This window comes from Anser anser (genome assembly GCF_964211835.1).
Source record: "Anser anser genome assembly, chromosome: 16".
Classification (NCBI taxonomy): Eukaryota; Metazoa; Chordata; class Aves; order Anseriformes; family Anatidae; genus Anser; species Anser anser.
Genome location: NC_139737.1, coordinates 12,574,263 through 12,600,700, shown reverse-complemented (window position 1 = coordinate 12,600,700; position 26,438 = coordinate 12,574,263). Strand labels below are relative to the sequence as shown.

The 26,438-nt window shown below is 41.8% G+C and overlaps 1 protein-coding gene across 29 annotated transcripts in view; it reads right to left on the bottom strand.

Annotated features, from left to right (window-relative positions):
* Nucleotides 1-69: 69 nt before the first annotated feature.
* The window catches only part of PTPRT (protein tyrosine phosphatase receptor type T), a 572,020-nt gene continuing 545,651 nt past the window's right edge, over nt 70-26,438 (bottom strand). For 23 of the 29 annotated variants that reach the window (XM_083801726.1, XM_083801725.1, XM_083801723.1 and 20 more), the window contains 12 exons: nt 24,930-25,046; nt 23,482-23,636; nt 20,569-20,704; nt 19,411-19,560; nt 16,191-16,364; nt 13,915-14,046; nt 10,710-10,835; nt 9,154-9,317; nt 8,516-8,651; nt 5,236-7,817; nt 3,811-3,908; nt 70-2,937 (listed from right to left, as the gene is read on the bottom strand). In XM_083801726.1, coding sequence (XP_083657852.1) covers nt 7,764-7,817; nt 8,516-8,651; nt 9,154-9,317; nt 10,710-10,835; nt 13,915-14,046; nt 16,191-16,364; nt 19,411-19,560; nt 20,569-20,704; nt 23,482-23,636; nt 24,930-25,046 — 1,344 coding nt within the window. In that variant the 3' untranslated portion in view covers nt 70-2,937; nt 3,811-3,908; nt 5,236-7,763. Of the gene's footprint in view, nt 7,818-8,515; nt 8,652-9,153; nt 9,318-10,709; nt 10,836-13,914; nt 14,047-16,190; nt 16,365-19,410; nt 19,561-20,568; nt 20,705-23,481; nt 23,637-24,929; nt 25,047-26,438 lie in introns of all 29 variants that reach the window. The other 6 variants (XM_083801736.1, XM_083801734.1, XM_083801735.1 and 3 more) reach the window with 6 other exon arrangements.

Below are 26,438 nucleotides of genomic sequence, written 5' to 3'. Positions count from 1 at the left end.
ATATATTGTCCCCTGTAAGTGCAAAGAAAAGGCACAAGTACAAGAGTCTCTTAGTAAAACATTAATCTCAGATCACAGATTTATTTTATGGATTTGCAACACAGCCCATATTACAAACATTGTCTGGGAACATTTACAAGAATAAATAAGATGGACTCGCAGTTGTAAAAAAAAGATTACACTTCACTGTAATGTACAGTCAAAAAATATATCTGATATTCATTGACTTGACATTATTTACCTTCCTTCTTTTAAGCTAGAAAGAAAAGACACTGAATGCACAGTGTTGAGATTTTTGTATTTATAATTTTTCCTTTTTTTTCCCGTACGTGCTTTATCTATCAAACATCCAAACTGTACAAGTGAGTTTCACCAGTAATCCATAAAGGCCAAAGGAGGGGAGATGGGGGCAGAATTGCAACAGCAGAGACTTGCTCTCATGCAGCATTCCTCCCTGCTGGCAGAATGCATCCAGGGAGCTGGATAGGATCCTGCTGATCCAGATGCAGCTGCAGCATTGCTGTCTGAAGTAGTAACAAGTCTGGTAACAAGTGATGCTAGTACGTTTTAATTTCAACAGGATTGGCGCAGAGGGGAAGGAGGTGAAGGAGATTAAATCAATACAGGAGTGAATTTTGTCAATGCGGTTAGTCAGTATGGATTAAATGTGTCAAGGATGCAGCCGCAACGTTCGGCATGGAAGAGCAGCGTAAGTGCTGAAGACATAAGAAAGGGCTACCAGGGGTGATGAGGGGGATAATGCCAGTTCTGCTCCAGGTACACCGAAGTCCAGCACATGAAGCGTTAGAGCTAGTTACACTTTCAGCAATGCAAACAACCCATCATCATCTGTCCTCGGGAGTCTTTTAGAATAGCTGAATTCATGAAAGCTGTTTATGAATTCATGAAAGCTGAAAGATGTATAAAGTGTTGGCCACACTCCCACTTCCACCCCTGTGAACGCACTCCTTTCTGTAACTTTGGGTAAGGAAGATTTCCTGGAGGTCCCCACTGAAAGATGATGTACTCACACAAGGAAATAAACCTTCGCAGAGCAACATGCTTGAAGCATCTCACAAAGACCCCCAAGCAGTAGTGTGCCAGGATATCAGATATCCCAGTAAAAAGTCTTCACTGAAACCCTGTCATTTTGCAACAAGTACTTCTGCTAAAGTGACCCCTATTCTGTTGGTAACCTGTATCAAAAAGATCAGGACTGGTTCCAAAGGTTACATCTACAGTGTACCTCCACCTTGCAACAACAAGCAAATCCTTGCTCCAGACGAAACTGTCTCTGACTACACTGCTTAGAAACAGCTCATGCTGAATTGACTTGCAAGAAAGTAGTTTTCTCCTCACCCCCCCAACAGGAAACACTATGGGAACACCAGCATCTGTCATTCAGTCTGCTGCACTATTTTGTTTTTTAAGGGTTAGGTTGAAAACAGAAAATAAGGGTGAAAAATCTGTTAGAGGCACTGGGACAAGGCTAGGAAGGCTCATTTAGATCTCTCGTTTTTTACAAACCGAACAAGCCGCCAGGTGTTCACAATTATGCTACTCCAACCTGAAACTGTAGGATATTCTAAGTGTAGTCTACTGGTTACAAGGGAGGCTTTTAGAATCTTTTAACACAGAAAATAAGGATTATAGACTAAAGGCCACTGGAACTCAGCAAGATTTTTGTCTTTCCATAAAACTCAGTATCACCAGGATTTGGTCTTGCCGTATATAAATGCATGAATTTACTTAACTGCTATACCAAATTGTATATTCTTCAAATACGTATGAGGAGGAAGATGACTAATATTTTCCAAGTCAACAAACAGATACGACATGATAGATTTCCCTAGCGGCCCTTGCAGAAAGTGGGCTTTGCTTGCTTGCTATGCTGTAGGAAGAACTATGGGTATTTTGGGGAACAGGGAAAGAAAGGGCACTTGCATTTAAATTGTGTATCATGTATGTATGGCTACAGAAGACTGCAGTCTAAATAAAGTATGAACGCAGGAGGGTTAACAGAGTACTCATTACTCATTTCTGTATACCTAACTTTAATTAGCTGGCTTCCTCAGTTCCTGCTCCTGAAAAGGTCTGTGCAATGAACATGCAATACTCTGTTTTACCACTTCACAGTTTTCTAAGAGGTATACTGAGTTTTAGACCCAAGAGTCACGCTGAATACCTTTTGTCACATGGTCCCATTTATGTTTCTAACGGGTTGACTGAAGCTTGTTCACTTCAGACAATCGGAAGGATCTCAAATGAGAACCAACAGGCTCATACCAAGTTCAGAAGATGCCCTTTCCAACAGCTAAAAGTTAACTTTGCTGCCAGTATAACACAGTTGATTGTTTAAACGTATTATAGGACAAAGAAGTTTTCCGAGTGCAACATTTGCACTGTATTGCACATGCAGGAACACGCCAGGACTGTGCACAGCTCTCTGATGACTTTCAAAGAACCCTGTGAGCGTGACAGATAGGGGCACCTTGTACTTGAAGATTCCTGTCAAGAAAATCGCCTTTTATCTCTGTCCCTCAGGATTTATTCCCTCTGCTACACTGACTGCTCCATCTCTGGAGAGTTCCGCAAGGTGGAATGTGCTACCACCTGGTTTTTTATGATTTTGGCATGAACTCAGAAAAGTAGGAATGACATAAGTAAACCCCTGCGAGAATGAGAGGGAGAACAAAGTGGAAGTTTCCTACCTGTTTCAGGATTCCGTGTAATCTTCCTTTACCTCCAATGTTTGTCTTTCTCCAAAGGACATTTCTTTTCCTTTCCCTCTCCTCCAGATAGCAATTGGTTGAAATGCCTTCGGAACCACCTGCTGCAGGCAGGAGCCTCTCTCCTTTCTCTGCCTTTACAGGACTCACAAGCAGTGACCCACGCTGACTGGCCTGTGGGCCTAATTCTAACCTAATTCTAAAGGACCTGTGAAAAGTAAGTGGAAAAACAAGTCTAATATCTACAAGCCTAAATCTACTACTGTGGGGTCTATATTGCCACTGGACATTTTTACAGGGCATTTACAGATCCAGAATAAAAGGTAGAAACCTACTGACACGCAAATCCATGTTTCTCTTCCCAGAAGCTACGCTTTGGGTTTCCCTCCTTTGGCCTACAGAGTTACATGGACCAGACTGATTAGGGGTCGCAGCATTTCCCAAAATATCTGTCTACTTTCTGGGCGTGTGGGTGTAAAATGGGTTGGCGCTGAGCAGGAGAGATGGGGTATAGGAACTACGGCTTGATTTTGGGGGGGAAAGGTGACAAAGTCTATGGCTTTTTCATGCTTGTAAAAATCTTTCCTTCTAGCCGCCTGTTGACTGTGGACTAAAACGGACAACTCTAGCTCACATAAATGGCTGAAACGTGAATAAATTAAGTGGGACCAACCAGTGTTGGAGCTAAGCATGACAAAAACAGACAGAACTCTGTGCAACTTGGCTAAAAAATTTCAGTCGTGAACTGAAATGCCTCCTACTCACCACAGACTTACTGGATCAGAGAATACCAGTTATTTCAGTCCGCAGACCTAAACCCGCTAAATCCCCATCTGCTTGTTTGCCACCTGTTTCAGTTGCCTTCACACGGACACTATGCTCCCATCCATGGTCTGTTTTCTTCACATTAATAAACAAGTACCTCAGGTCTACTTACAGGTCCTCGAATACCTTTTTCTTTACAGCCTTTTTTGGGGGTCTAGGGGTGGGGAGGTGCCAGCAAAGGATGCAGCTCCTGCAGAGATCTTAATTTTGAAAAAAATAAAAAACTTAAAAAAAAGATTTTCGAAACCTACTGTACCTTGCAGGGTGTTTAGTCTCTCTGTCTCTTTTCTGCAACAACTCAGGGTCTCCATTCTCCAGCAGCCAGCCTCGATATCTCTTGCTTCAGTTACATCCCTTAACAATTTAAGATGTTAGTTACCCTGTGTATGAGATAGTCCCCATACCCCCAGCCTTCTTGACTTATTTCCAGTTCCCTGAATTTCAGATTACACTTCAGATCCATACTGTGCTATCAATAAACAATTCTCACCCAACTCCGCCAGGATGTTGGAATGGGAATAAATGTTTTCCTTATCACCATTCAAATATTGTCAAAATCATATTTTCCCAGCCTAAAATTCAGTCATTGAGGAATTCACCTGTTCTACCTTACATTACTGCTCCCCAACCACAGCAAGTAATACTTCGGTTGGAAAGTTTGTCCCTGACCCTATGAGGAGTGAGAAAGCCTCCTTTACCTCATCGTTTCTCTTTCCCAGTGAAAACAAATCCAATGCCCAGGATCTTGCTTCAAACACGTTACCTATTTTGCTACTGGCTGTTCTCTATGGTTTAAAGAACCTCAGGATAACAAGGTTATTTAAAGCGGCCTTCTTTTCTTTCCCTTCATCATTAATTTATATCCAACATATATGCACTGAGTAGCAAAGAACAGTGTAAATCCCTGAGCCAACACAGACCCAGGTCAGTCCCCTGAAAGCAATGCAGCTGTGTGCTGATATAACAGTTTGGGTCCATACGCAGAACCACCTGTAGTGTTTGCTGAACATCCTTCAATGCTGATTGTCAGCTGAACATTAGAAGAAAGCTGAAACACTGAACTGAGCTGGCACGTAATCAGTTGTGACTAACAGTTGGGCTGTGCAAACTCACAACATTTGCATTAAACTTGTTTCTTGAAAATACAAGGTAAGGTGTAGCTTAAACACCTTTCACTGCTAACATCACTTTGCATTCTCAGAGGGCTACAAGCACACGAAACATGTCAGCTGGTACTTGCCACTGACCCTGTACTAGTATTTTTCAAACCATGAAAATATGTTCAAACCTACCTCAAGACCTTAAACAACTTCACTGCAAGAGCTATTCTGCTCTGCTCATCTAACACCTGCTTCTCTCCATGTATACATCCCTCCTCTAGGCTTGCTTCTGGCTTTTAAATCTACTTTCCTCTATGCTATTGTTAAGCCTGGAATCACCTCTGACACTTATTTTTTTGGTTATATTGCCATTTCTTCTACCTCTCTATTCCCTTTATCCTGGGTATTAACCTCAGAGCTTGAACTAGTCCTTCAGTAGCTAGAGGTATGCTAGCTTCCACGTAAAATTAACAGAATGTTAAATACTAATTAATATTTCCAAAGCTTCTACAGGGAGTGAATCTCTCTGGCTTTCTGGAGCTGGTGAAGTCATGAACATTTCACTGGTAGTTCTTCCTTACCTTCTTTCAACCTGGGCAGTTGAAAAATCCCATCTGGGATCAGGATTCCCTCCTTCCTCTTCTTTGCAACTGGCCCCCAACTACTGACCTACGCTGTTACAGCAAGCTGTGGTTACAGCAATTATGCCTGGAATCCAAACAGTTGTATTTTGCCTTCCTTCTAATTTTTATATCATAATTTTGCCTTGTCTTCTGTTCTTTTGAGGAATTGCTTGTGTAGCTTAGCAGAAAAAAAAATAAAGAAAAAAAAAGTAAATCAAACAAGTAATTTGTTTCCTGTAACACCAGACATTCACCTGAAGCCCCAGTATAAACTAAAGGGGATTTCTGTAGGCAACAGAGAAGACCAACCTGAAACAGAGCAGAGGAACTTGTGAGGGGGTTCTCATCAATACTTTGTGGCACTCTAGCTGCATCAAAGGATGCTGTAGTCCACCACATTTAAGACCTTCAAGATTTTCACTTGTAAGAAGCCAAGAATCCAAAGCATCTTGGAAAGAACATGAGCTAAACAGTTCAGCATCCTCTGCAAGCCCCTTCTCTGCTTAGCAGGAAGGAGGATTATTGCTGTTCAATTTGCAAATACCAGCATCCTTTCTTAAGTCTGCTGCAAGTCCTGACAGAGATAACAACTTTTTGGTTAGATACTGGTCTATTTACGTCGAGTTGCTTTTATCAGATTTAATTTTCATACTTCATTGTCAAGTCAAAGGTATAATTTTTTTAGAAAAGAATGTCTATGAAGCAGAGGTGCCTTTTCAATTTACACGTGGAATTAGTACATTTTTTTTGAGCTTCTGGCATTCTCTATGCCAGGCATTAACACAACAGAGTTCCTAGCACAGTCTCTGAGTATTTACTTGGGGGTGGAAAACTACAAAGTGGTAAGAAAGCAGAGTTTTCCTTAAACTCTTACATTCAGTCTAGTTTTTAACAAGTCTGTATTTGAAGAAACCTGCATCTCCCAGAATCTAATTTACACACAGAGCAACCCTGTATCCCTGCACCCTCAAGATAAATAAACAGCTAAACTGAAATACTGAATATTGCAGTCCTTGTTCATTTAAAATTCTCCAAGATTATCCTGCAGACCTTAGTGATCAACTACTTAAGCATACTCTTCTAGAAAAGCAATTTCTTAGCTTCTAGGAAGTCAGAATGAGATCCAGAACCATGGCAAAACACACCTGATGTTTGTTTCAAAGAAGTAGAGCTGCACAGGCATTTCTGCAGAAAAAAACAAAAGCTGTGTTGCTTAAGATGGAAAGTTGCTGTGCTGGTCGAAGACTTTTCTGAGCACATGTCAGAACAGGTTTCTGTGTATGTACATCACCTTTCCTACAGCCTGGATGGGTTACCATTTTGAAATTTGCAGGGGCTGGAAATGTGAATAAATCACTCAGCTACATCTGATTGTAAAACAGTTTGGAAACAGTGAGGAAACCTTGATCAAACCCAACTTTAAGATTACCTTCAGATTCTAAGCTCTTGAGCAGGAACCTTCTTTGTTCTCTCTTTGCACAGTGCCTAGTTCAGCAGGGTCCTGTCAGGACTAGGGGTCCTAAGTTCTACGGCAATACAAATAATAAATAAAAAAATAATAATACATAGTATATGATCGATAACACCTACTTTATACCCTGTTTTTCAAAGACACACTGCACCCCAGCAAATACTTGAAAAATATGGTAACAAAGTTACCAAAGTTGCAAGACAAATGCAATTTGTTTGATGCAAATATTTAACCTTAGGGTTTAAGTGGCTGGGAAACTCATTAATGCTATTGCTTCACCAGCACTGAAATGAACACGGAGTAGAGATGTAACCAGTTCATGCACACAGCCTTGGGAGTCTAGCAGAAACTGGGAGGAAACATGTAGAAGCCGAGGCAGTGAATCCATGAACAACTTCTCATCTCCATCATCTATTTTCATGCTAAGAGGAACCAGATACAGAAATATAATTCCAGTGGTTTTTGGTGTTGGCCTTTCATTTGGAAAATAAAACAAACACAGGTAAGGTAGGCATATTGTAATGAAACATGTCATAGATCCCCTATGGCTATCTCATTTTTCCCAAATGACTGCTGCATGAAATTCAAAAATTAAAGACTGAGATTTGAAAATAAAAATATAACTTAAAAAGGAAACATTTAAAAGAGAATTTCCTAAGGGTTTCATTCTTTCCCCACTCTGCGGCAAGGAGAGCAAAAATACAATCCCAAAGAGGAGAGAAGTCAGAGGGGATTAGAAAGTCCAGTCTTTCAGTCTGTCTCCCATTTTGCTGATTTGTACAGTAGGTTATTTAAGAAGCGGTAGATGCTCCAGTAGAAAGCAGGCAGCAGCAAACACAGGCATCATCTCCTCCTTCCAGCGAGGTCTGTCTCTTCTGTCTGTCTCAGTCTCTTGCTCCGGGAAGGAGAGGTTTTCCTTCCCACACTTGTTACTGCCTTCTAACGTGGGAGAGGGGAGAAGCGTCTGCCAGGGGTTGGGGTCTACCATGTCGGAGGCTCCCCTCCCTTCGCTGGGCTAAAAGGAACTCAAGTATTCCAGTGCAACCTCGTATACAAATTTATACTGTTCCTGAAAGACAAAACAGAAGTCAGTGACGCTGGGATGCAGATGAACTCTCTGGAGCCTCATTCCACAAGCTGCCAAAAATACCTCCTCTCTCCTTCTTAAACATTTGGCAGGACTAGGCAAACATTAATTGTATTTCTATGTGATACTGAACAAGCATTACTAAGAGATGTTATCATCAATGGAAGAGAAAAATGCTCAAAGAGACAGCCACCCTATGGACTATTCATTAGTTCATGTTCCATGCCCTCACTGCTTTTGAGGAAGAATTTAGTGTGATCGATTGAGATGTTTGAATTCACGACAGTTTAATCTCTCTGGTTGCAGGGAGCATGGTCTGGGTTTCAGACTCTTCTCCCTGCCTGGTTTCAAGGCATGTAACAGCAATAAGCACCAGGCTATATGCATATGCAAAAGGACAAATCCTACCCGCTTCCCATAGCCATGGTGACAGCAACTTGGGGTTTGGCCTCCTGGAGGCAGCTGGGTGTGGGATGCTCTGCTCCCCATGCTGCTCAAGACGAGAAGTAGTGGGACTGAGGGACTCATTGCATATACTAAAATAGGACTGAATTTTATTCTGCTGGCTTCATATTATGCTTGGGTTTGATTCATGCTGGGCTAAGCCATGAAATTTTGTACCTATACTGAAGTCCCCCTGCATATGCTGGGTGGGGTAAAGTGTAGAAAAAAAAACTTACCAGTGACTCCACCATGTTGGACTTGTTATTCCGTAACGTTTTCACTATGTGGAACACGTCAATGATATTTTGCTGTTGAATCATCTCACACACACTGCAGATGGCACAGAAGGTGCCACTACGTCCCCCACCGTTCCTGGGTGCAGAAGAAAAGAGGCAACAGATGAAGCCAGGCAAGGGAAGAAAGCACTACTTACACAGCAGCACGTACACCAAGAGAGGTCTGTATTCAGCAGTCTGGTTGACAAAGCTCATGGGTTTGTGGAAAAGCAGCTCTGCAGGGGCAGTGTGAGAGCTGGCAGCGCTGTGGCACGAGGGAAGGGAAGCTCATCCCTGGCAGTGGCAGAGAGGAAGCCCTGGGCACTGCCATGCTCCTCTTCGCTCCTCTGGGGCTCCATGGTCAGAGCCGATCACAGCAGAAAACAGCAGAGACTTTTTGGCTACTCCTCCCCACAATCAGTAAAATCTCTGGGCCAGGAGGTAATATAGCACAATATTCAACTTGAAGTGTATTACAAATGTAATTTAAATTCGTTTTCCGCAGCTGAAGCCTGGCAAGCAACCAGATTTCCAGATCCATAATCGGTCCTTGTCAGACACATTTTGTGAGGCTACAGACGTTTTCCAGTCCTACTTACAGGCAGTGGACAACAGTGCGGCCGTCTCGCCCATCATACTGCTCCTGCCACTTCTCCAACCTTCTGACCACCTTCAGGAGGGAGCGTTTGGAAGGAGGGGTGTCCCTGTATGCTGGCCAGCCAATGTATTGCAAGTGCTGAACTATGCGATATCCATCTTGGGGCTGAAACAAAGAGCGTTTTCAAGATGCTAATGGGAACGTGGAAGGAAGCAGGGGTTACCAATTACATGACATCTTCCCCTCTAAATTTCATATCATTAATGCTAGCATCCTCCAGCTCTGGGTATGTGATGCCTGAGTCGCGAACGAGGACTTTGCAGTATTCTGCATGATAACCATGATCTCAGACACTACAAAGTCAGGCAGAAAACATCTGCTAAGGATCCCTTGTTTTGTTTCCACTAGAGAAAAAAGTCTCATCAAATTGTAAGAACAGATCAAATATACCTTCCTGGTAGCCTCTGCTGGAGGTCAGGTGTGCCATAAGAATTAAAGACAAAGATGGCCCTCAGAAAAAAATCTCTGGGGACCATGGTAGAAAGGATCCTCACAAGGATTTTAGCAGTGGCTGTTGGTGGTGAATACAGACGGGTGCAGAGAAATAGGAGTTCACAGGATCCATCCTGCCAGCACTGCATTTACAAGCCAGCTTTGGTGTGAGTCCCAGGGCCATACTTTTATTAGCTGTAGGACTTCACAGCTGTCCCTGGTTCAGAGGCAATCGGCTTGGGCTATGGGGTGGTGAATAGGTAAGTGATTTAGCCATTCACGTAGTTAGACCTCAAGGTTCACTCCATAATGGCGTAATTGAACTGCTGCACAGGCTCTGACCACACAGAGACAGATGTGTTAAACAGTATGGAAATGTAATTTTTGGAGCCTGATTCCACTTCTGATTAAAAAAAAAAAAAGGAACAAAAAAAATAAAGAGATATAATCAATCTGGGGAACAACTAATGAGAGAAAAATTCCCTGCTGAAACCCTCCCTCTCCCTGCAGCCCTGAAGTTGCATTGCCTGGGTCCAGCATGCAGATAAACTTTGTTTCTATCATTTCAGCTATATTGGAGATGAGGAACACAGACAAAAAGTTGCTTACAGAAACAGTAGTTGCTTATTTATAGGAAAACAGTGGCCACTAGGAGTCCAGTCAAGCCAGTAAACATTGCATTTGTCTTCAGAGACGATGCACAGTAGGTAACAGATGGAGAGCATTTGACACTGTCTCAGTTTATTTCCTATGATACTGATGGTTTTATATTGGCTACTAAGTGATTAATTGTTCTCAAATATACATAGAAAAATGAATTCCATTTAAATACAGATTTTCAGCTCATATCATCCACTTTCTACTTGCAGCCAAGAGCCTTTTACCAATATAGACTGATGCAATTAAATGTTAATTAAAGGAAGTAGCTACTACATTCTGCAGTGGAATTCTGCTACTAGGTGAGAGATTCAGCATCTCTAAACTATAGTCTAGGTTCTGCCTCCTCCCCTTCCCTAAATATATTTTTGAGAATAAATAGGGAATCTGATATTTTACTGATCTTACCCTGGCCATGTTACAGATCCGGAATATCCGGTTGATGATGTCTTCATCGATATCTGCTGAAACAAACTCTACTTGAATGGGGCCATAACAACATGACGTCTTCTCTGGCCAGTACTGCATGCAGAGCTAGTGAGAACACCGAAAGGGAAGCAGAAAGCACCTTAATATTAACAAGGCAATGCATGATCGGTCTTCTTTCACTTCAAATTCATAACCAGCTCAAAATCCATAGCAAATCCCTTATTACAGAATGTATTTGCTCAGAAAATACCTCCTTCTAGCTCTGCGAAACTTTTTTATATCATGAATGTGAAGACAAAAACAAACATATTTTAGACATTTGACTTTTTTCCTCTTTCAGTATGAACACAATTTCTGATTGAATTCTGGGATGTAAAGGTGCAGAAAAGTGGCTGGCAAACAAACAGGGCATAGATTTAAAATGAGCATTAAAAGACCAGTGTCTGCAGGTAAATGTAGTAGGAATCACATAGGTTTGAAGTTAATGAGGGAACTGTACACACATCAACAAAATTAACCTTAAGCAAGGTGGAATTTTTCTGTGCAATGAACTTTCCGGCATTCTGACTCTGCCAGCGAGCAGGGGAGGGAAAACAAGTTAGCTCTGAGAGCAACCAGAGCAACTTCAACTTCTGGGTGAACCACAACTGAACCTCTGAAGTTTGTAAAGCGGGCTAGAAGTCATTTTTCTTATGCTGATGCTACTGAATTCAAAGCATAAAAAAAACACACTACTATTCACACAAATTACAATCTAAGTATTTCAAACCCGTCTGGAAATAGATCACGGCAAGAAAATATTTTGCATGAGGTCTCATTAGCAATTTCTGCTGAGATTGCATTTTTCTGTGTTTTTTTTTTCTTCCTATTTTCAAGTGTAATTTTTGAGAAGTCTTGAAACCTCTAGATGCTCATTTGAACTTGATCTCAGGCTTTTCAGGTTCAATCACTGTCAGTAATATTGTCATATGTGTGCATGCTACTGCATTAATTCTGTATTCCTGTTATTCCTTTGATCATATGGGATCAAATTGGGCGGGATGAAATTGTATGCATCTTTGCCCTTGTTAGTTTTTCAAAATTAAGAAGCAAGTCAAGACCACATAAGCAAATCCTCCTTTGAAGGTTGTCTTTACTCTTCCTCCAGACTTTCAAGCATCCTACAGATTTTGTCTCAAAGCATTTGTCCAATAGACAAGGAAATGGAGATGGGAGCTGAACAGATACTTTAGGAAACAACCTCAAGGTGCAGCAGAAAGAAGGGAAAGATTAAACTTTACCTGAATTAAAAAAAACCTGCTTCTCATAAAGCAGGTCTGTGAATGACCATCCACCCAAATGCATACGCTTGCTTATACAGTGCTTAAAACAACCTTTTATGTTCTCTGAACTCCAGATGGTTTATTTGTACTTTTTTCTTGCACAGTACATTACAGGCTCACTGACCTATTTATTTTAACCACATTTTTATTTATTAACCACTTATTTGGTTTTAACTACAGCTTTTGTGTAAGTAATTTTTTGTGTTTTATTCATGTAGATGAGTAAAACATCCTGCTTAAGCACACAAGTGTGGCATTTGCATGCAACCATATACACTGACAGTTTTGTTGTGCTTATGGTGTCGTGCTTGGATTAGGCAACGATGAGCAGCTAGATAATAACATTGTTGTACAATAACAGTGCAAGCATGATGTCGTAACACAGTTAAGCTTCCTTTTCAGAAATCTCACTTTCACAACTGACAGCAAACTTTCACACCCTGCCTTAAGAGCTCATAAGATACAAACTTTAAAGCTATCCTTAACTTCCAGTGCTAGCTGGGTGTTTTTGGCGTTGGCTGCAGACTTGAGGTAGGTGACACCATGCTAGAATAACTGTCAAAGTGACTTAATTCACTGCCAAACCTCCTTTTCCATGCCTGAAAACTACCTCATAAAAACTGAAATTTTCTAGGGAAAAAAAAAAGCAGGTAAAGTCTTCTACAGAAAGATAGTCGGCAAGAATAACACCGTCTGAGGCTGATAGGTTTCTGAGAACGAAGTGTGAGAAAGTATGCTTGGTTTCCAGAAAACGCTCTGTTTTTCTTTTAAAGTGTCTGAGAAAAAGGAAAAGATGAAATCCGCCTCTGGATGCCATGCCAAGACTCAGAAGCAGGCTGGGTAAATCAGGCAGGAGGCAGCAAATGCACAGGACCTCCAGTTCTTCGCACAGAGGGCTGAGACTCAGCCGGTCACCAAGAGAGCCCACTTCTGAGCAGAGCTCTCACCGCAGACAGAAATGAAATCCCTCAGCTTTCACCCTGAAGGGAGCTCCCCTCTATGACCAGGTGATTGGTTTCTCCATTACCATCCAAAAAAAAGAGACCAATAATCCTGCTGCCTTCGAGTGTGGTAAAATTTTGAAGACAGCGAAGACACAAATGAAAAATTAATCCATGAAGTACCAACTACTTGAGAGTTCTTCTCCTGTTTAACAAGTGCTGTAATGGGTGAATTAGCAATGCCAAACGTACTCTTCACACAAATTGCATGATTACGCCTTTTTGAAAGCTGTTATCTTCTGCCACTCATCAGCAAGGTGGCTGGAAATTCTGGAACAGGAGCAACAGCAATGACTCCTCCCCCTGCAAGCTCAGCTTCTGAAAATAATGGTGTGTTTGGTGGCCAAGAAACCAACTTACACATGACACTTAAAAAATAATAATTAAAAAAATATACACAGCACAATGTGCTTCTCCAAAAATGGTGCAAGCCGCTCCTCTTAGTGCTACAGAATTTCATTGGAAAGCTCAGGGAAAAGATCCTTCCTAGGTTTTCAGTGTATCTCTGGGTTTTATTTTTCTGGAAATGCTGGGTGAACAGGCAAGCATGAAGTACATATTTTTAGGGAGGAAACAGGAGAAATGGAAATCGGTTTGGGTGGAGAAATTATACGCAACAAAGGCAATATACTAGATATCTCATCCCTGTTAAATGCAGTGAGAATTAGCTGCCTTAGAAAGAGTCAAGCATGTGGACCTGGGCCTTTATCCTTCTTAATACCCTAAACCATTACCTATTACATTCTGGTTCCCATCCTTTATTTTATTTATTGACCACAAGAAAATGGCAGCAGAAACCCTCTTAAAACCCTTTGGATCTGAGAATAAAGCTACATGACTGAATGATGAAAAATCACTTACCTGTGCTGCATCCATCTCATTCAGCATCACGACAGAGGAGCAGTTATAATCAAACACCAGCCTCCAGAAGTCTGCTACGGTGTTGGGCAAAGGGTGCTGAGTTACAATAAAGGCAGCAGGTTGCTTGTGGCTCTAACAAAAGAATAAGATTAGTTAAAAAAAAAAAATCAATCAACTTCTATTCAAATGAATATTATACCCGGGAGGCTATGGCTAGGCAATCTGAGCCATTTAACCAGATTATACAAATCACATATCTTTCTCCTTGTTATCACTGCGCATTGAATGAACGTCTCATAATGGGATTCTTTTGCTCCCAATGAAGACATTTCATTAAAGAAGTGTCACAAGAGCAGAGATTACCTAAATCAATTATTTATATTTTGAGACTCAGCAAATAATACTAATTCTACTATTACTACTATCAGTAATAATAATAATGGGAAACAAAACAGCTGGAAGCAAACGCTCTCCTTTTTGCTGCAATGGACTCCAGGACCTAGTGGAAGGATTAGCCCCATCTGCCATTGCTCCCTGGTGGCATGGTGCTCCAGAAGTGGCAAAGCTGGGTCACAGCCATCCTTTAAAAGGATAGGGGGGAGTATTCAGAGTCTGCACCACTGGCATTCAACTTCTGTTCCTACTCTTCCACCTCAAAAAAGCCTTCTGCCCTCAATTTCCCTGACTATGAGGGGGGGAAACCTAACCTCTGCGGGGCTGTGTTAATGAATGTTTGAGAGGCACGTGGAGATGAAAGGACAGAAGCTCAAAACTATCGCTTTCCAACCACAGCAGGCAATGCTCAGACGAGCCTACAAACGCTACGTCCTTTGTGCTGTACTTCTGTGAAGCAGACATGAATCAAAAGGTACAATGCTTGGTTTTAAAAAAAAAGCAAAGACACAGATTAAGATTTTGGATTTAAAGTAAGTAAATAAATAAATACCCATTGTATTAAGATGGCAGCCGTGGGGGCTTGCCTTTTCTCCTCCACATGAGCCAGCTGTGGGTGCAAGTGTGAGTGGCCCAGGGAGTGTCCCCCTGGGAGGGGGACAGGGCATCGTGTCCTGCACCGCTCTGTGGGGTGGCTGCACGCATGGGCAGGGTGATGGGAAGTGAAAAATTGGTGGGAAAAGGAAAGCTGTTGGGAAATGATCAGTCTGGAAGGGATTTCCCTCTTTCTTCATACAAAGTTTCTATACACAAAAAAACGCAATTAGGATTTCTGTATGGAAGGATACAAATATTAGCAAAGTGCTTTGTGGTAATGAGGGCCAAAATGTGCAAGCACTTTCCCAGTCCCTAAGAAACAAGAGAATTGATTCTACAGATTTGCTAAGGCATGAAACACACTTTAAAAAAAAGAAAAAAAAAAGTTCCTTGGGCATATTTGCAGTGAAGACATCACAATTTTCTGAAGAAAAAAAGAAATTCTCTAAAATTAGTTCTATGACCATTTGACTTAACCTCATAAATGCAGTACTATCACTGTTCCCCAAAGACTGAAAGAACAGACAAAATTAAAAAAAAATAATAAATGACCCTATTCAACATCACTTGGGAAAAAATGATGACACTTCACCCCAGACTGTATTTACAGACACTCCAACTGCAATAATTAGTGCCTTTAAAGGCATCCCTATCCAAAGGCAGCTAAGCACCACAGCAAAAAGAAACCATCAGCATAAGCCACCCCATAAAAATGACCTGTGCTGTGAGGTTCTAGCCTATAAACAAAGCGAGGGCAAACGCCTTCAGACAGATTCGCATCAGTTTTACTCGTGTCCTTCAGCCCTGAAGTTTTTTGCACATCCAATCCCTGTACTCCCATATTCTTAACTGCAGTAGCTCAAATAAATCACTCTCCACACTGCAAACTACTCTTTTCAAAGAGCTGACCTGGCAGCTCCCCGTGAACGTTTCTTTTCCAACTTATGCATCAACCAGTGGGAAGAGTTGGCCCACCACTTCTTTGTTCGTCTGCCTTTCTAACATACAACCTCAGACAGCATGCTCAAAGGCTTCTTAGACAAAATTTTTGCAGCAGCCTGAGGCAGAATGACATAGACTGTGATTTACCACATTACCAAGTGACACACTTCTGTAAAGCAGAGAAAATCCATGTGGCTTTGCCCAGCCTGGACAGATCAGACTCAAAAACTGCAGGGAAAATAAAAGTCCTTTTGCTTTGGATCCATTTCTCCCAGAAGAGAAACCCAAGAATGAATAAACCTGGTGCGGACTAGGATCAGTGGGGTCCGCGGAGAGCTGCTTACATCCATGAGTGCAGCATTGATGTAGTTACTTGACTCGCCATCCACCGAGATGAGGAAAGGCAGGCACCGGTCCAAGGGCAACACATCCATGCAGCGATTCTTGTCATGGTTCCTTGGCAGAAGCCCGATGCTGCAATCTTCTGGCCGAACACGCGGTGTCACAATATTGAGAGTCTGTGAAAGTGGGGAGGGAAGAAGGGAAGGAAAGACAGAAGCAGGCTGAGTGTCTTTGAATTCACATCCAAAAAGGATGCCATCTGCACAATATGTTTATTCTGAAGGTACTTAGAAGAGCAGATCTTTGTGATCCCAGAGAATGAAAAAGAATGAGCACGGGGGAGCTTGCTGCAGTTATAATACATCGCAGTTTGCACATCCTCCCGAGGTGCTCTTCCAAACACGGCAAGCTCCAGCAGAAATGCAGGGCACTAACCACCTTCTAACGATTTCCAGCTGTAAAACCCCACAGCAGCTAGTTAACACTTCTGCTCTTTCTAGAGGTTGGAAATAGCCACCACGGTTACAAGCTGCAGCTTTGACCTGGTCATGGAGTGAAACCTCCTCATGTTTCTGCCATCCCTGGGGTGGACAAGTTGCAGCTTTGATCTGGTCATGGAGTGAAACCTCCTCACGTGTCTGCCATCCCTGGGGTGGACACACACGTCCTGTCCCTCCAAGTGCACCCTGTGCACGAGCACCTTGTGCTCGCCCAACCCGTCTGACTGGGTTCACGTCCTCTGGTGATTCCTCGGTCAAACTATTGATTTGTCTGAACAATACACACAAAAAAATAAGAGAAAGGAGGTGTGTGTGTGTGTGGAAGGGGGCTTTAGTTTGCTTGTTTGTTTTTAAACATGAAAGTCGAGCTGTTGCCTCTATTATTTAGATTGCTCCTTTCCTTGTGGAGAAACACATGGTATGCTTGCCTTACCTAGCCATACCTTATCTCTGGGGTCTTGCTGCCGGTCTTTTACCCTTTATCTATCTTTCCCACAGCTTGACAGAATGTGTTTCTTTAAATGTAATTTTCTTTTGTGTTATCCACTGCGGATGCCTCCTGACAAACCAGCCCCAGGTTACTCAGCAGGTGTCAAAAACAGCAAATCCAAGTGAACGCATCTTAACACTGTCACTTAAGCTGTGGTAGATCAGTGGCTATCTGATGGCATTCCTCTTTTACTTGTCATGTTTTCCTCTCCTAAGCAAAGCCCACGCAGTCAAACAGTGAAGTTCTTTGCAACCACCAGATGAACACAGAATATTTAGGGGCCAACAATTTTTACAAAGAGATTGACTTCTACAGGGAGGTTATGAATGGAGAAAGGACAAACATATAGGAACATACACAAAGTAAGTAAAATTTGAAATAATATAGTTGCTCTAAATTATGCATAAAGTAGATGCATAATTTTTGAATTTATGCAAAAACTTTATTCTACATAAAGTCCCTTTGTTTAGAGATGGGAAGCATCCAGTCTGGCAGGGGAAGCAACATGAAATTTGAAATCTCTGACAGTGCAGATAATTAGGCAGGTGACTTGTTAGTGATTTACTCCTGTCTATGTTATGTCCTTCCCCTCACTCCCTTGTATTTGTGCTTACTCAAATTATGAAAGCTCTCCTGGATGAGCTCTTGTATGTTTAGGCGATGTGTAGTGAATGAGAAATCCATCCAGTCTTACCTGAGGGACAGTGAGACCTAAATAATACAAATTGCACCAACACATGTAGTTAGATCAAGTGGTTCATAAAGATTGTAGAAAAAGATACCATCTTCTGCATTAAATTCAGACAATTAGGGATGGAGAATGCTCCAAGCTAAAATCCTGTAAAAATAACATTGTACAACTAGACAGCAAACAAACTTCTCATGCAAGGTACGGAGGAGCATTTCCTTCCCAAAGGAGCTGCCAGCCCCTAGCAGCTCAAAAGAACAAGCACACAGGCAACAAATCTCACTTCGTATCATGACAAAATAAGCACACTGAACGGTGACATTTTTTAATACCATAACAGCATTTGATGAAGTTAGGCTTTGGTTCCTTCACGCCAAGCATCCAGAACCAGAAACACTTTTACAGATCTGATATCACTTGATAAAACCAGATTTTTTTTTAATTGAACTGTCATCAGTTGAGATCCACATACTTTATCTCACTATATCAACCCTGATGATTCTCTGCAAGGTTTCAGATAAAACACATTCTCTTGTTGCATAGAGAGGGAGCAAAAGAGACACCTGACTCAGACTGGGGCTCCTGAAAAGGCACTTTGCTGGGAAATGGAGGGACATCTCCCACAGTTAAAGGAATCTCCATCTTTTCACTGTTGATTTAGAACAGACTCTTAATAAATAGCAGAGGTCTTTCTCTCTCTCCTTTCAGTCCAAATCACCTTCCTCCAAATTGCCCACAATATTACGTTTTTCCACATGCTGGTGTCAGTTGAAAATCCTGAGGGGACTTAAAGATATACTGGGAATAAGGGTAGAAAGTTCAGCTCACAATTCTGGAGGGTGAGTTCTCTGCTATGCAAGAGGAACAACTCCACAGAGCTAGTGGCTTGTGTGTTCCAAGCCTCAGTTTATCAGGGTGGGATAAGCAGTGGTGTTAACACAATGTGGAGCATTCCTCATTTCATCACTTGCCCCAGGTAAACAGTGCTACTCCAGCACTTGCTTTATTATATGTCATTCCAGTTCTGGCCACCAGGCACTTGTAAAAACATACAGAGTGAACTGAGGGCTTCAGTTCATCAAGAATTAGTACTAAAGAAAGTAATGCTCACTGAGCTCACTCTTCACTCTCTCTTTGTATGGTATTACATCAACAAGTTGATTGTCAAGACTCTGAAGCAACATACAAGCCACAAGAACAGTGCATAAGGCACCTTGAAGCATAAATGTTTCTGCATAAATTACAGAAGGAAATGAACAACTGAATATTTGCTGAAATGAGAAGTACAATGTTATCCGTAAAAATTAGTATCCTTGCTCTATTGAAGTGATGGGAAACGTTCCTTGCCAGAGACTGAAAAACCCCAAGCTTAAAAACAAACCTCTGCCTGATCCAGTAGTAACACAACAAAAATCACCTGAAATCAGACCTCAATTCAGTGTCCCCCTTCCCTGCTGTGATGGAAACCATAAAATGACACACAGAAATTGTTAAACACCTTCAGTACACCAGCTGCAATGACCGAGATAGATACATGAAATTACCTGAAACTCATCTTTTATCTGGCTGGAATTAGTCTGTGGATCTAGTCTGCTGATGTTGTAATATATGGATCTGAACTCACAAACTGGAATGGCCGTGTTGCCGCAGAGACATGCCTCCAAAATGGCATCATGGACAAATACATACTGCTCCTGTACAGGGGAGGGGATAAAATATTAAAGTTGTATTTTCAATATAGATCATGAAATATCACACTTTTTTTTTTTTCCTTAAGTCATGCCTGCTATGCATATTTGGCGCTGTTTCATGTGGAGACAAATTACACAATGTGCTATGTGACAGCTTTGTGAGCATATTTCATCCATCATTGAATGTGAGGTCTCATGTATTCGTTTCAAATTTACAAGTCAAATGGGAAGTCACCAGTTTCAGAAATGCTGGGACAAAATGGGACTGGGCCAAGGAGGAAATCAGGGTGTAAAGCTTGTCTGTTGGCAATCGCGAGGCAATGGTCTCTTCATTGCCAGGAATGGATTGTGCTTCAGACCTCTGATACCAGCAGCAAAAATTACAGGACTAACAAGTCTGCTCCACCTGTCTTTTCAAAACTCCTGGAGAATCTGGTTTTCTGGGAAAAGTTATTTCCCTTAACAAAATATGGGATATGGGAAGTCCAGCAAAGTTTAAGTCCTTCTCTGTTCCAGATGACTGCTCTGTCCCTCAGGAGGGGAAGCACACACGTAAAGCTTGTGTAGTGGAATAGCAGTCCCATGGGAGTTTGTGTAGCTGCTAAATGGTACGTGATGGAGCAGCTTGCTTCATTGGCACCCTAAGCTTAAATCAAAGATGCTTCATTTTTTTTAGCTTGCAATTTATACAAAATGGGTACTATCTGAGTCTGCAGTACACCTATGAATGAGCCATGAGAGGATTCAGGAGCTGGCTTTTCTACTGTGAGAATAAAAGTAATCAGCAATGCTAAGAACTAAACTTCAAGGTTTGCCTTCCTGTCTCGAGACCCTGAGTAGTTGCGGGTGAATGTGATTCAGCGTACATCTGGCCATGTTTAGCAGAGAAAGTTGTGTATAATCTCATCACAGAGGAGGCAAGTGTTGACTTAATGAAATGCTGGGCTCCTGTCGAGCAGAGGAGCCGACGGGAAAGCAGCACATGGTAAGAGGAGACCTGCTGGCACCTACCTCCGTCTGCACCAAATTGACCCTTTGGGAGCGCAGCTCTCGCACACAGTTAAATATATCTACCACGCCTTCGTTCTCTGCCATGTCAAGCATGATGTCGATGGCAATAAAGCACCCTGTTCTCCCGGCCCCGGCACTAAAAAAGAGAAGACAGTGATCAGGGGACTGTGGAGAGGCAGGGCTTTATGGAGGAGAAAATAACTATTACAAACACAGCTGTCTTCTGGAAGCTGCTCCCCTCTCGTGTCCAGTTAAATTGGCTTAGGATTTAAGGGAATGAGGTGAAAGAATGTTTCTTGAAAGGGAAACAGACCCAGGAAGGGGGAAAGAAAGTTTTGTTTTCCGGAAAATCAACAGAAACATTACTCAGAAAAACATTTGTTTTGGTTTTACGGGTCAGTTCACCTGCACACCTCTCATCAAACTGTGGGAGAGCAGCCTTCAGGTTGCAAAAAGATATAGCCTGGGAGGGCAGGGGAGCTGGGGGGGCTTTTCCAAGGGTTTTCTTTCCATGGGACTTGGAAAAGGCATGCCCATTTATTCAAGCGGGCATGATGAAACGGTCCTTTGCCTCAAACGCTTCTTTTCCCTTTTTAATCAGGAGGAGGTTGGGTCCCAGGCAGGCTGATTTCAAGTTGTGGATTTTAAAATTACAGAGGGGGGAGCCTGAGGCCACTCAAACCCTTCAGTTTAGAACTCCCAGCTGCATGTGAGAATCAGACCATCTCCTGCAAAGTGTGTTGTCATTGTGTCCTCCTTCCCACCTGAAAAATCATCCAAAGCTGTTTAGGTGTGAAGGATGAAAAGAGGAGAACGTCTCTTCACATTATGCCGAAGAAAGAAGGAAAACTCAGCTTGAATCAGGGAAACTTCAGTTGCATGAAAACTCCAGCAGAGCCGAAAGCAAGGAGATATGAATGACCATAAATTAATGGACCAGATTAATCAACTGCTGAATAGAGAGAAGATATTTTTCATTTGCAGAATTTTAATGAATAAGTGGCATTTCCTCTCTCTTTATCTCTCAGCTTTTCAGAATTTTAACAAATAGTTATAACATTTCTATATTTAGAGGACCCTGGCACTTCATAAATATCGAATAGTGATAATATCCAGCCAGGCATCGGTAGGGAGAATTTGGTAATTACCACTTAAAGCAAGTCATTAAAATTCAAAAGCAGATAAATAACGGAGAGGAAATGGCATTTATTCATTAAAATGTGAAGGATGAAAAATTTCTCCTTGCTTTCTTGGTGACGATGAATCAGGTTCAGACTCCTTCCAAGGCCAGACCCATGTCACAGCACCAAGGCAGCAAATTCAAGCCCTGAGATCTCTGAAAGAATTCCCTCCTGCCAGCTCCTCTGGTTTAGCCATATTTTATTATAAATCCGATTCATTGCTTGCTCATTAAAAAAAGAAAAGGAAAAAAAAGAACAACAACCAATAAACAAAAAGAAAAACAAAAACCACCCCAAACTGTTGAAAGATTTAGCTGATTTTCCTTTTTAAAACGATTGTGGGGCATATTCTCTCTCTCTCCTCCTGATCTCAGAGGGTGGCACTAAGAGGTAGGTGCCTGTGGAGTGCTCAGGGTGAGATCTGGGGGCAGCCAGCTCTGCTCCGTACCCTCGTGCTCCATCCATGGCTCCTTTCCAGAACAGGTGCACTGAGCTCTGACCAAAGCACTGCACAAGTAGCTGCTCCAAATCCAAACTTGTTTTCTGCAGCCAGGCACTCTGAATTTGAAGTCATATAACAACGAGGGTTTGCTTAACTATGGTGTGTTACAGGAGCAATCATTTTATCTGGAAAGCCAAAGAAAGGACACCTACCTATGTCCAACACTCACTAACACAGAAAATTCTTTCTGAGGTCTGTTACCGTCTTCTGATTCACAATGCATCATCCACATAAATTATATAAACTACTGATCCAATCTAGCATAACACCTCCCCCCAATTTTTCCTTTGCTGCAAGTTGCTGGTGATAATACTAGGAGAGTTAGAAGAAGTCAGGAGAGCTGGTTTCTCTTCCTGGCTCTGATGGCAGCCCTGGGAGTCTCTGCTCTCCCTCCACCATTAGCATGTCTGATTGCATCTCTGACTGTTAGTTCTGCATATCGGGACACTCTCCTACATATTCATGTACTGCCTTGCACAGTAGGGTCTTAAGCTCAATTGGAAGAAGATGGTGCTGAAAGAGCACACACCAGTAGCAGCAGCAGCCGGGGAGGTAGCCAGCATGCAAATCAATAATCTGAATTTTCATGGCTGTAAACCAAGCAGTCAGTTTTCCTCAGGCATTCGCCTCTTATTTACTAGCTGGAAGACACTGGGCAGGTTTTCAGTCTGAAATCCCCATTCCAGATCCTGGGCTTTGAGAAGGCTAAGATGCATATGGCAGGTATCCAGACCCAGGAAGACAAAAAAAACATTTGAGATAAAACCTAGTGTACCCTAGTACAAAGCTGAACTGCAGTGCACGTGGGTACAGAAAAGCAAAGTTGCTTTAAAATTCCCTGTCTGCAGAACTCTTTTTTTTTTGTTGTTGTTGTTTGTAGGCATCATCCCTACTGCCACGTGAGGTTTCTTGTAGATAATGACTAGACTGGCTGTCCCAGATATTTACCATTTTCCCAGCTCTACTATGAGCATCTAAGAGAGTATGGGCCACCAGAGAGTCTTCTACATCCGAATAGCCCTCTCTGACCTACTTATATCATCTCCAGTTCACGCCAGCTAAGCTCCAGAGCTGCCACATTAGAAAAGAAAACCAGATTCTACTTTGTTTCCCTGGGAGGCCCACAAATTATACTCTTAAACAAACAAAACATGGTTATTGTCAGATGAGAAGAAGGAAAAAAGCTGAAAAAGCTGATGGAGGAAAGGCTCAGACAGAGAGTTTGCATACCTGCAGTGCACAACAATAGGTCCTGCTTCTGGGGGGTTGAGAAACTTCACTTGCCGAACAAAGCCTAAGAGGCCCGTGGCATAGCAAGGAACCCCATGGTCCGGCCAGCTGGTGAAGTGGAACTGCCGAATCTCTCGGATCTCATGGTAGCCTTTCTGAGGAGACAACACAGCCTCTATTTTTCTTCCATCAGACTGCAATCAGCATATTCTCATCAGTGCTCCCTTCCCTCACGCAGAGGGCTGAACAAGCAGCTAGCTCTAATTACGCGCAGGAACATGTCCTATACCACTTTTCACTCCAAGAGATTTCAAGGTGAAGGATTGAGATGCGTTCCAACTACAAATGAACCGGGTAACATACAACCAAGGACTATGAAGGTGAATGTCAGCACCTGTGTCAAACCTGTGGTCTTAGGGTTCAAAACCAGCTGATTAGGACCATTACAGAGTGATGTCAATCCCAGCATACCAGGCCTGCACTTATCCAGTCTGCTTTGGTGATATCTCCAAACCATCACTCTCAAATCTTTCTTGAGGCATTGAAGCAACAGACTGGGGAATGAACACCTAAATAATACACACACCCTAGGCAACAGGAGATTTTCTGCTACCTCCTACCAAATAGGGCAGAAACTGATACTCAACCCCATCACTTGGCCTTCCTGGTAAAACCAAGTTACTGGTGCAGGAAAACTGACACCACTTGTATACGTCCTGCCAAGGGTAACACACAAGTGTCAGTTAGCTGTGACATTTTATTGCACAGAAAACATATGTGAGAGTCCACTAACCTGTCAGATTTTGGCATTAGCATTTCTTAACAGGTTTTTTAGTGATTCAGTGGAAGGTGGACCTGGTATGTTAGTAAACTGGAACAATATTCCCACTGTGGTTAAACTTAAGTTGTCTTAGTAGGAATTTTTGAAAAGCTTTAAAACCACTTAGTGAGTGTTTGGAGAGTGATTTGGACAGACCTGGAATACTCTTGATATTTAGACATCTGATTATTAAATATATATAACAAATCTTCTGAATCCTGCTGATTTAGAGACAATTTTTGTAGTCGAGCCTGTATCATATTTTATTTCTATTGAAAAGGGATCACCTCTGGCATCTATTTAACTGGTATCTTTTCTTCATCTATAATTTTCCACTGTGAAATGGGATAGTTATTATTCCTGGCATACAGTCAACTACCTGCTGGCTTTTGCATGCATTTAAACTTCATGCACTGTGGATTCTACTTTTGTGGCTATATCACAATATTTGAGTAAAATCATTTGTCCAAAATTGGAATACCTGTCAAAAATTTAGGTTTCTGAGGTGAAACCTAGCCATACTGTAAATGTTCCTATCTCCGTATCTCTGGATATGCTTCCCAGAGTTCATGTCAGATCAAAAATTGAGTGTTATAACAAAATTTTAGCTGACTGAAGATTTCCTTACCTTTTGTACAGTAAATGTGCGTATGACATACTCTGCCAGTGGTTCTGTCTCAATTAGTGTGACTTTAATATCGCCATAGACCTCTGTGTCATCTGGCCAGTACCGAACACACTTCACCTGGCAGGAGGGAAAGAAAATGTTGAGAGAAAGTCATTCAAGTTGAGACAGAGCTGACACATTTTACTCTACTTTCAAGCTGAAGATGACACAAAGTGGACTTTCTCGTGATGTACAGACCATGCCAAAACTGAGTAAATAAATGAGATCAAAACTCCCTTAAGAAATACAGAAGTTTCCTCTGTAGTGAATACAAATTAAAGCATTAATTTAATTTTTTTTTTTTTTTAGGATAGCCTTTCTTAAATTTCCACAGAAGCCCAGACCATATGTCAGGTTTACAGAACACCTGGCAGTCACTACCATCACCACCTTTAAGAAAAAAGTGTTCTTGTTATTGTTACTGTGATTTCAAACGGTCTCTGTACAGCTAAACAATTTCAGTTCATAGGGACTGTGCAACACTTGCTGATGCATTAAATTTATTTGAGTTTAAAGCATCCCTTATCAGATAAGGACACAAATTTGACATTTATGATATGCCTGAGCTTAGGCTCCTGAAAGAAATCTCCTGATCATGTGAACACATCCTAAGCTTAGCTACTTTCAGAAGCCATGTGCAAAACCAAATAAAAAATAAAAACTGGGGCTGTGAAGCTCTAGAAGGGACATATAGGATAAAAAAAGCTATGAAGCTATTAAATGTTGTATCATGAAAGGGTGAAACAGCACCTAAAAGCTGAGCTGACTAGGTACGCTACAGAGCAGCTTTCATATTCCAGTTCTAGTCATGAACGGAAGAGGATTTATAAATATAAAACATTATTAATTTAGGTTTTTTGTTTTTTACACAGAAGAGTTTATTTCAAATTGAAGTGTCAGTAGAAAGTAAAATAAAATAAATAACAATAAATGAACAGAATCAGGTGGCATTCAACCATGAGATCTAAAGGAAATCAAATAAAAAGCAGCTGAATTACTAACAGTTGTGAACAATCAATTGCTTAAATGTTTTTTTTTTTTTTTTTAGTACAACAGGAAGGTGAGAAACAGAAGGACAACATTTTAAAGTTATGGTTTCTGGCTGAGAATCTCTCTAACCAAAGAGTCTTCACTACCAGGAGTGGGGAGAATACACTAAGGAAAGCACACCCCAGGTGTGCCATTCTCTTATCCCCTAGAGCTGGCCACAGTGAGCCTGTGCCCTTTGAGTTATCCACATTTGCTCCCACCCTGGTCTTTGGCAATCGCTCTGTGCTTACACAGGGACTCCTGGTCCACCTGCGTCCAACAGAGTGAAGCTGTGGATGGTTAGGAGGCCAAGGATGCTGGGTGGCCCCAGGATGCAGCTGTGCATGGTCTCACACCACCATGGAATAGTGATATTCTGAAATGATTAGAAACTCTTGGCTTTGAAGCGTCATTTAAAGAGCTCTTTTGATCAGCTCAAAC